Below are 11,261 nucleotides of genomic sequence, written 5' to 3'. Positions count from 1 at the left end.
GGTCGCCGGTGGTGGATGGTTTTGTGTTGTTTGCCGGAACTTCGCCGGACGATCGCCGGAGTTGGCCGGAATTTTTGGTGACCTGCAATTATAGGTCACAAATAGGTTAAAGGGTCTATTTGCCCCAAAATAACAAGTTCGGGGGCCTAATTGAAGCTTTTTATTGTTCGAGGGCCTAATTGCACAATTGATTATAGTTTGAGGGTCTATTTGACCCTTATCCCAAAAATATTTTAAAAGATTTCATGTTATTTGATATTATCATTTTTTAAAAAACAATAAAGTTCTTAGAAGATTTAAGAATCAAAAAATATTTTAGAAGATTTCATGTTATTTGATATTATCATTTTTTTAATATTATTAAATTCTTTTAATTTCGCCTCTGGCACGAGCAACTCAGTTAATACACGTGTCAAATTGTGTGTGTCAAATTGTGTGTAGAGATAGAAAGACGAATGATTAAAACTTTTTTAACAGACATAGGGTAGAGATTCCATTGAATGTGGTGAGCTCTATAATTTATGGAGGATGTAAATTACGGTGAAAAATCATTTTGAGAGTTGAGAGGTTACTATCACATTGCCGCTAGTGAGACTTGATTCCTAGTATTTCTTTCTAAATTTCACATTTGTGAACAACTAAACTGCCTATCAAGCCCACCGGTCAAATGATTTTGCCTTTCATGGGCAAAAAAGTAATGAATTGCTACGGGGCTAGCAAGAATGGGAAATTGAAGTTTTTGGTGCTTATAATTAGGGGAATTAAGTCCACTATACTGAATAATTTCATGAAATGCAGAATGTATTTTAATCCCCAAAAGATTGTAATAAGACAATTATAAATCCTCCAACACATACAAACAAATGCTAAGATTCCCAAAATAGTAACTGGTGTTTCTAGGGATGTTATTCCAAGAGTATAGTTGTTCAAATGTGTTTGAAGAGATCTTAGAAAGCAAGAGAGACATATTCTGATTAAGTTGTACCTATATGATGGGAGACCAATGAAGCATAAACTCCATTCTCAATATTCATTAGCACCTCATGACTTCCCTCTTCAGCAATCACTCCGTTCTTGATAACCGCAATTGAATGGGCCCGTCTTACCGTGGCTAGGCGATGCGCAACCATAACAGTGGTTCGGCTCACCATCACCCGGTCCAACGCCTCTTGTACCATGTCTTCACAGACGGGTTCCAGTCCGCTTGTAACATCATCCAGTAAAAGGATTTCTGGATTTTTCAAGATTGCCCTTGCAATTGCAATTCTTTGCTTTTGGCCGTCCGAGAGTTGTGTTCCTCTTTCTCCTACACGAGTGTCATAGCTTCGAGGCAACGAGCAAATGAATCTGTGGGCATTTGCCATTTTCGCTGCCTTAACAATCTCATCTTCGGTTACAGTCCCCTGTTTGCCATACGCAATATTGTCACGAACTGACTCGTTGAAGAGTACTGATTCTCGGCTCACTAGCCCCATCTGTTGCCTTAGCCAACTTAGCTTTAGTTCCCTAAGAGGAACCCCATCCAATAATACTACTCCAGACTCGGGATCATAGAACCTTTCAATTAAGCTAATCACCGTTGATTTACCACTTCCACTCTCGCCAACGAGAGCACATACCTTTAATAAAATCATGTAATTAAACCTTTACTTAGTAACAGATACTGCATTGTAACAGAATCAGTAGTACTCATAAAAAAAACCTTTACTTAGTATGTCAAGCATAATGCAGATGAAGGGTATGCAGTAAATTGAAACTTCTTGTAAGTACCTTTCCAGCAGGAATTTTCAGGTTTAAGTCCTTGAAGATTTGGATATCAGGGCAAGTTGGATACTTGAAGCTCACATGTTCAAACTCGATCTCTCCCCAAACAATAGGTAAAATCTTGCCTTGTTTGCTACTAGAGTCAATCTTGGGTCTTCTATCGAGCATGGCAAATATAGAAGCAGCAGAGTCCTTAGCTTTGTTTACATCTGGAGCCATTTCATATGCTTGAGAAACTCCGAGACCTAATGTTGTCATTGCATAGAAAACCTGCACACAGTACTATATTTAGTTTTTGGATCAAAGAAGATACATGGAAATAGACCATAATTGCAACCACTTTTTTTTTTTCTCGTAGTTTTGATACCTTTAAGACTTCGGAAAATGTTGCTTTGTCATGTTGAACCAGAACAGCTCCAATGTAGAAAAAGAAGGCATTTGCAAGATAAAATGCCAGAGAACCAAAAGCAAAACCTACTCCACTGATAATGCCAGCATGAACTCCCTGCGTCACCGGGACTTCACATTTCTTCAGATACATTGCCATCACTTTCTCTTCCGCACAAAAAGATGCCACAGTTCTTATACCACCAATTGCTTCACTTGCAATTTGACTTGCTTCTTTGTACATAACCTATAAAGTACTTATGAATATCAATAACCTAATAAACATTTTATATATGTGCATATGGTTTATAATCAAGATGTAATTATGCACAATCATGGCTCTTGTTTACCCCATGCCTCCAGAATCTATCTAATCAAATATTTACCAAAAGTACAAATGTATTGGCCATTAATGAATATACTAAGTAGGATTTTGAAGGAAACCTTAGGATCCACACTGGATCCATTGGACAACCACGTTTGCACTAGCAAATCTGCAGACATTAATGGCAAAACACAAACAATTATGAGTGCTAAAGCCCAATTGGCCTCAAAGGCTATAATCAGGGCTGATAGCACAGCAGCAATGCTTTGGACAAGTAGTGCTAAGGCGTCGCCTACAAGGCACCGAACAGTGGAAGCATCAGTAGATAATCTAGCCCAAACTGCATCGCTGCATTAAAGACGATATAATATATTTGAGATTGAGTTGACAAAAGTAGTTAATTTTGTTTAATACATATAATTAAATGGGTTATAAAAAACAGGGTACCTTGAGTTTGTAGGATCGTCGAACCAGCTGATGTCTTGGTAGATTACCTTCTTGAATGCCAAGGACTGAATTCTTTGAATTAATTTCCCTCCCGCAATTCCAAAAAAGAAATTCTGGATAGGTAAAACTAGGAAAGTAACTAGACCTAGGGAAAGACACATGAGTGCCCAAAATCTGGAATCTTTAATCATCTTTAATGGTGGTTCAAACAAAGCTTTAATAGCCATGGAGATAATGAATCCAAATACAGGGTAAATTGCCCCTTGAATACATGCGACTATTACTCCCAGCACCAAACATGGAAGTTCTGGTCTGTTTAGAGCAGCAAGCCGCTTAATAGAAGTAATTTTCTGTTCCTCCCTACTGTTTTCATATGCTTCTTCTTCATTTTCACAACCATTTCTGGTTTCAGGTTCCCAAATGTTAATTAGACCAGGTATCACATAGCCAAATGTGATAGAATGTCTTGATGATGAAAAGCTCACTGATCTTCTCATTGCTGCAGATATTCTCTGGCTCGATGACCAAGTAAACTCATCTGAATCCATCATAGTCCTTCCCCTCTCAAGTGAAACCACTTGTTGTGTATTGTGTTTTTGCTTACTTTCTTGTTGCATTTGGACTAGTTTGGTATATGCCCCATTAGAATCTTGCATCAATTCATCATGAGTTCCTAGGTTCCATTTAGAAATATATATGTATATCATTATGGCATATGCTTTCCATATTAAACATACTTACAGAGAGATATTGTTATTATATATATGCACTTTGTTAATTCGATACCTTGCTCCACAAGTTTTCCAGATTGCAGTACAGCTATGAGGTCAGCATTACGTATAGTTGTCAAACGATGAGCGATAACCACAGTTGTTCTGTTTGATATAAGATTGTTGAGTGCATCTTGCACCATTTGTTCTGATTCTAAATCCAAAGCACTTGTGGCTTCATCAAGGAGGAGAATCTTTGGATTCTTTAGAATTGCCCTAGCAATTGCTACTCTTTGTTTTTGTTCATCTGATAACTGCATTCCATGCTCACCAACCATGGTATCAAGCCCCTAGATAAAACGGAATTTCCAATATTATTTTTGCAGCACTGATTAAAAATATCACTCCATAAAAGAAACAACAATGTCTGTACCTTGGGAAGTTCATCAATGAAGTTGGCAGCATTAGCAATTTGTAAGGCTGTTCGTATCTCCAAATCAGTAGCATTTTCCTTACCATAGGCTATATTCTCTTTTAGGGTAGTTGCAAATAAGATAGGTTCCTGACTCACTAATCCCATTTTTTCTCTTAGCCATTTGAGCTTGAATCTCTTTATATTGATGCCATCTATCAGTACTTCTCCCGCATTAGGATCATAAAATCTTTCCAGTAAACTTATGACACTCGACTTGCCGCTTCCACTTTGACCTACCAGAGCTACAGTTTGGCAATTTGGGATGTGCATTGATAATCCAGAAAAGATTTGCACATCTGGCCTTGCTGGATACCTAAAATACACATCTCTTAGTTCAATTTCACCTATCATGTCATCCAGCTCGATACCTCTCATATCAGATGCATCAATTTGTGGTGTGCGGTTTATTGTCTCAAATATTTTATAAGCCGCAAGTTGCCCTGCTGCAAATGCACTTAGATACGAGGATATTTGGCCTAGTGCCCTGAGAACATTAAAATCCAAATATTTATGTTCTGGGGTTATATATAAGTGATGAAATCAGTTTTGAGAAAGTTATAAATAACAGATTTATGGCACTTACATTCCTCCAATCATAATGGCGGCAAGGGCACTGACTACATCTCTCCCGTTGTATCCTTTATCTAATATCAGCCTGCTGCCGTACCAAAAGGCGAGTCCATAAGTACTGAACACTACAAGTAATAGAGCACCAGCTCCTCCACCAGAAGCCAGACCTTGTAGAATTTTATATCTGTAAGCAATTTTAATGTTGTTGTTGTACTTATCTATCGCTTGTTTTTCTCCAGTGAAGGAAGCAACCTATTAAAAGCATAACCCAAATCGAGAAATTCAGAAACTTTTCAGAATCTTATAAATATATTATTATAACAAGTTTTAACATCTATATCACAGCAATGCTTTTACCATTCTAATTGCTCCTATTGTCTGTCCTACCACATTTGCAGCTCGTGAATAAACAACTCGCATGCGACTTGACACCTTAGAGTTGATCAGCGCCATGATTCCTCCAGGAATGGCATACGCAGAAAGACAACAAGATAGAACTAACGAGAGAAGCCGTCCTTTTATGAAAGCAATTATGAAGCTTCCAAGGAAGGTTGAGATATATTGGATGAATTTCCCAACCTATTATAATCAGTAATTAAGGGGTAAAATTTTCTTTAGCCTTTTATTTCTTGCATATTCATTTATTTTCTTCCATTCTTGTGTAGAAATAGGTAAGAAATTTACCTTTACACCCATTGCTTGTTGAATGAGAATGATATCACCAGACATTCTACCAATCACCTCTCCAGTTGACATTTCAGTGTCAAAGAAGGCAATATCCTGTCTTAGAATTGCTTTCAAATACAATCCCCTCATACGGGCAGCTTGCCTTTCTCCAATAATTGTCCAACACAACATTTCTGTAATGTATAAAAGATGTGAATCATTCAAGAACCATATCTGAAAGCATAAACGTATGAAAATAAGTATTTTCAGAAATCTAGTTAATGGAATTTTTTTTTTCCTCTCTAATTTTTGTTTCTCTCTGTCTGTTAGTTCAAATATATCATTCCTTTTAGTTCTGCAAGAGCATCTCCCATTACTTTTCTAAGCTCCAAAATCTATAACATTGTTGTTTCAACTTTGAGCTCAAGAAACTTCTCCAACTTACAGTCGCAGCCCTTTTAAGTAAATTAACGCCAGGAACTAGCATTAATAGTGCACCATAAATCAGCATTAATAGAAAAAATGCACTTACGTAAAACTGAAGCAATGCCCGCATAAATAGAAAGGCACACAAAATCAAAGCAGACCTGAAAATGTAATGGCATCGCAAGATGTTATGCTTCTGGTTCACATAGACACATACAACAACACAGATTTTCATGCTTTGAAAAAAAAATCCATTAATTCCAACCAATCCTCAAATAACAAGGGAACATCAAAAGTCATCGCTGACAAGTGACACTGCACATTAATATTCATCTTCATTTCAAAACTTACACTATTGTTTACCAGATATATTAATTACCTCATCGTATAAAGAAAATAATTAATTGTGGTTGACAATAACAATATCTCAAAATTATGGATGGAAAAGTTGCTTAAATCACTATGCAACAACAAAAGGAAAATTCATTTTGCCAGGAATTATGGAGATCAAATAAACACATAAGCATGCTGTTGGGAGTGGGAAGGTTAAAAGTTGAACTCCAACCACCACCCAGCATACTTTAAATCTTTAATATCTATTAGAATTTAATATCCGTTACACATCCTAACCAATCAAGGGTGTGATTTTTATAATCCATATCCAACCAGCAAGAAATACATACATTTGTTTAATAATGAACAATAAAGGTGAAAAATCACTAACATAATAATAAAAATTAATAGAACTGTATACCAACTAATATGAAAACAATATTAAAACCCACAACTACTAAAATATTAATATACATTTATGCACAATCAAATATCTCTATCTCAAACTCTTAATTAGAGATACTTTTACACTAAAACTAAAACCTAAATCTTAATACATATACCTACTATTAAAATAAATTTTGTAGTATCTCCTTAATAGAAATATAAATATAAAATAAATAAATATATGGTGAGTTAGGTGGGAAGAAGTGTTAACTTCAAAAGTCACACCAAAACGACTGCCTGCGGCAGATAAATTTTTCTCATCCACCATCAACCAATAATTATAGTAACCCTCGAGTCGTGCAAGTTGAGTGTGAGAAGTCGAGCAGATGTGTCTGATGGAAATTGCCAGTCCCATATAGCATGATTATATAAGATCAAGAAAAAGAATGGATTTCTAAAAAAATGAAGTAAATAAAATCAAAGAAACTCCATATACGCATATAATACCTTTGAGACTGTATGAACAACATGTGATTGATCCACCTTGGCAAAAGAATTTATTAGCTCACCAAAGATGATGGACATGAATGGTTGTGTCAACCCATTGGCCATGGAAGCTCCTGTTCCAATGATCATTACAGAAACATCAAACCTATCTGCAAATGAGAAAAGTTTGAACAATGGGACACTTTGATCTTCAGCTCCTTTCTGATCAAAGGTTTTCCTTGATTTTTCTCCATCCTCAGTGCTCATCTTGTTTGTGAGACTACTAATTTTCCTACTATCCTTTCGTTTTTGAACTTAATAGCAATAGGAAATAACTACAATAATATTTATAGGCAAAAGGAGTAAAACATTAACAATGCATTTAATTCATCGTCATTGTGCAATGTGCATTACTTTCAATTGAATACTCCGTAATTCGCAAGATTATCAATCATAAATATTGTTGAGCATTAATGGATAGAAACCATTCAATTGATCATATATAGAAAAATTTTAAAACACATCAAAAATGGAAATTAGAGGAAAAATATAGTACTAGAATTGCAACTCAGGTTTAATGCCCGGAAAGGAAAATAAATTTATATAGCAATTTAATTAGTAACTTGAATTAAATTTGTACCAATTGTAACTTGCTAATATTCAAGTACAAATATTACACACAAATCATAATCAAGAAAGGTAAATAGGCAATTCTAACTACGGTACATGAAGTCTAATAATATGACTCACTTCTTTTCGATTAAGAGAAGAGTAAGAAATGGATATAGATACAGATTTGAAATTTGATATCGATCTGCTGTATTAGAATAATTATTAGTTTGATTGCCTGTTTTGGTATTTAAGGCAAATATTATTCTCTTATTACAGTAATAGTGTAATTACTATATATGCAGATAGTGAGTAATTGGGAAAATAATTTACTTACTATAATGCTACCATCCGTAAAATACTTATATAGAAAAATGCCACCATCCGTACAATATTTATTATTATACTAATGGGGCATGATAGAATTTCCCTACTTTCATATTGTGCTTACAATTTTTTTACCTTTCCAGTAAACATTCATTGGAGGCTTAAATTTCTTAAAATTGATACCATTTATCAGTATGCCTCCCATATCATGGCAATTAAACATTTCCACTTTCCAGTGAACTATAACATTTGACCTTCTACTTCCAATCTATCCAAACAGGGCTATAGTAGGTACTTGGAAAATATGTAAGAACCTGGATTCCTGGAAAAAGATTTGCATATCTTTTCATTCACATCTTTTAGCTCAATTTAATCCTTGATGTCTTCCAACTTAATACCACTAGAATTGGATGCATCAATGAATGGTTTGCGATTTATAGTCTCAAACATTTTGAAGTCTGTGGCTTGCCCTGCAGCAAATGCACCTGCATATGGAATTCCTTGACCAGAGACCTGAGAATGTTAGTATAGAGAGAAAGGAAAGGCAAAGGGTTATATTTGTGGATAAAGAATGTAATTGATGCATTCAGAATGATTCTTAGAGGAATGTTATTGTTCTTGCCTGCCATACAGACATTGATAACATCTCCTTTGTATCCATTATTTATTATCAGAAAGGTAACTTACCAGTAACCTCATAACTACTGAAAAGAACTATAACCATGTCCAAACCTACACCAGAAGCCAGACCTTGTAGGATTATGGACTTATAAGCAATTTTCATTAGCAGGCATACTTTTCAACTGCCAATTTTCCTCTGGTGAGTAAATCAACTAATAAAAAGCAGAATAAGAACGAATAGTTCAATAACTTATAGCCAATGTATAAGCATAACAATTCTAAATTTCTAATATGTGGTATTCACTGCTTTACAGTAATAACTCCTATTGTCTATCTGATCCTCTGCAACATTTCCAGCTACTCCATAAGCAACTTGTCCATGATTTAATAAGTGTGAATTATTCAAAAGGCTAAAGCCTTATTACACCCCTTAAGATCAAGTAAGTTCAGCATTTTTATGTTCCACTCCTTACTTCAGTGCTAGAATTTATCAGATAGAAAAAATAATGAAGCATCCCCTTTTTGCTTCTTCTGGAAAATAAATAATCAACGACTTTGTTGACACCTAAAATGGGAAAAAATTGAGAACTGATAAAAGGATAGAGAGTAATTGTAAGTTAGGGATAAGATTATCACTTGTCAGTTTTCAGACTAGCACGAGGATAAAAATTAAATAAAAAATAAATAAATAAATAAATTATAGGCGGAGATAAGAACTGAGCTTTTGCGAACGAGAGCTTTGTCGTCATCCATTATCCGCCGGAAAGAAGGGCGACGGACCACGACAACCAACCATACGGCCATACCTCCGGCGGCGCCGCCCCTGGACGATGACGAGGTGATCCGAAGGCTTCAAGCCATGGCCCATGACCAGAAAAGGACAGGCCCAAGTGTAAAAATGCGTTTTTATTTTTTTTTTTTTAATTAAAAGCATTAAAAAGTGTGCTTTTAATTATACAAAAGGAAAGAGCATTAAAAAAATGTGTGCTTACTAATTGATTAAAGAAACAAATAATGTGTGTATTAATTGGATAAAGGAAATAGATAATGCTCTTGCTTATATGTTTTTTTAATTAAAAAATAAAATTAGAGAATTAAACATGGGAAACTTTTCACTTTCAAACAATTTTCGAGTTTTATTGTTTGAAAATTTCCAAATAGAAAATGTGACTAAACAATACACAATTGAGGTTTCTTTGTTCCCACTATCTATACTTTAAAAATTTTCAAGGTGCTTAATATTTGATTTTTTAAAAGAAAATTACCAATATCAAGATTTATTGAGCTATGTTTATTTTGATAATATTCTCCAACTTTTAAAAGTATATTTTATTTTCATATCATTATATAATTATATTTACAACTTTTCTATAGGTTTATGCAATTTTAGCTCACTCAACAATATATTATAATAATTATAATTATCAATTTAACTTTATAGATTTATATTTTAAAAAATAAGTCAGCATACCAAAGCATTCACACTCAACCGAACAAAACAGTGTACGAGTAGAACTCACACATTATGACTTTTAGCTTGATCATATATGTATCGTTGGATTTTCCAGTATAATATATATTATATATTTGGGTCTTAATTATGTGGTGCAAGTTAATTGACTTATTAAGTAGTTTGGTTCAATTGAATAACTATCATTTGTCTGTAATCAACCATTATGTCTATATAAAGTCTGTATTGATAGGATACTAGACATACATTATATAACACATTTAGTTGTGGTACGCATACTGCTCATTATAGGACAAAGCGGCTAACGTTACTATGCATATCTATTATTTAAGAGGCAACACAACTATGAGACGTTCAATATGCAACACAACTATGACTAGAAATCAACATCTCTTCCGCTTCCATTACTACGAAGTTAGGTTTCTCGTAAACTTTATTCAGTTAACGTTAAAATTCATTTATATCTACGAACTTACAATCTATTGCCTAAAATCCAACTTGAGATGCATGTGGGCCTACCACGCCATTATGGCAAAGTGAGTCTGAGTGCCTAACATGCCTTAAGGGAACAAAAAATAAAAATTGCAAGTAACACAAAATTGCAATCTAATATGGTTTATAATAATAATAATAATAATAATAATAATCCAATCAGGGATTTGCTAAATTAATCATCTTGCAAAAGTTATGTTATTGCTGGGGCGGCATACATAGTTTAATTGTTGTAATTATGCTTTATCCAAAACATGGACTTGATCAATGTGGAGCTACCAACAACCAACAACTACTTGGAAGTGGCAGTTGGTCTCAGGCTCTCAGCTTTAATTTTAGCCATAAAGAATATAGATTGATGCACGAGGGAGAGTAGCAAGATGCCCCTGCATGCACTCTGCAGATCCATCGGATGTACATGACAATTGATATAGTGGAAAAGTGTCTCTTCATGTTACGATAAATCAACTATTTATGAGCTGAGCATCTTACTATTGGTTCATTTTTAAAATTTTTTTTACAAGTTTTCTTCCAAGGGAGTGGAACAAATAGAGAGAGGGAGTTCTATTGCACAAAAATAAATTTTTTTAAATGCATACTATCAAATAATGACTCCAAATTTTTGTTGCCACTGGCAACAAAAATTTGGAATCATTATTTGATAGTATGCATTTACTTGCCACCTAAAAAAAATCAAGAGAATTTAATCAATAATCCTGTTGTTATGAGTTATGGCTACTTTAGCATTACCCTGACATCTACGAT

At 34.5% G+C, this 11,261-nt stretch overlaps 1 protein-coding gene across 3 annotated transcripts; it reads right to left on the bottom strand.

Moving 5' to 3' along the window:
* Positions 1-783: 783 nt before the first annotated feature.
* LOC116032843 (ABC transporter B family member 9-like) lies at positions 784-9,453 on the bottom strand. 3 transcript variants are annotated; one of them, XM_031275571.1, is made up of 13 exons: positions 8,227-9,453; positions 6,998-7,146; positions 5,877-5,931; positions 5,363-5,538; positions 5,036-5,257; positions 4,692-4,930; positions 4,067-4,592; positions 3,710-3,983; positions 2,924-3,596; positions 2,596-2,824; positions 2,132-2,398; positions 1,771-2,034; positions 784-1,619 (listed from the first exon to the last, which is right to left on the bottom strand). In XM_031275571.1, exons 2-13 carry the CDS (start codon positions 7,124-7,126, stop codon positions 975-977), a joined length of 3,699 nt encoding a protein of 1,232 aa, XP_031131431.1. In that variant the 5' UTR covers positions 7,127-7,146; positions 8,227-9,453; the 3' UTR covers positions 784-974. The 3 variants fall into 3 exon arrangements, with proteins under 3 accessions (XP_031131431.1, XP_031131432.1, XP_031131430.1); XM_031275572.1 differs by having other exon boundaries at positions 6,998-7,110; XM_031275570.1 differs by having other exon boundaries at positions 6,998-9,453.
* Between the last annotated feature and the right edge of the window lie 1,808 nt (positions 9,454-11,261).

This window comes from Ipomoea triloba, chromosome 10, assembly GCF_003576645.1.
Source record: "Ipomoea triloba cultivar NCNSP0323 chromosome 10, ASM357664v1".
NCBI lineage: Eukaryota > Viridiplantae > Streptophyta > Magnoliopsida > Solanales > Convolvulaceae > Ipomoea > Ipomoea triloba.
Note: the sequence above shows the minus strand (reverse complement) of the source record. Positions and strands in the feature narration are given on the sequence as shown.

Coding starts and splice junctions, on each gene's coding strand:
- LOC116032843 (XM_031275570.1), bottom strand. CDS start 7,243: ATGAGCACTGAGGATGGAGAAAAATCAAGGAAAACCTTTGATCAGAAA. Junction 5,539..5,876: donor GGGCATTGCTTCAGTTTTAC/GTAAGTGCATTT, acceptor TATACATTACAG/AAATGTTGTGTTGGACAATT. Junction 3,597..3,709: donor TGGAAAACTTGTGGAGCAAG/GTATCGAATTAA, acceptor AATGGAACCTAG/GAACTCATGATGAATTGATG.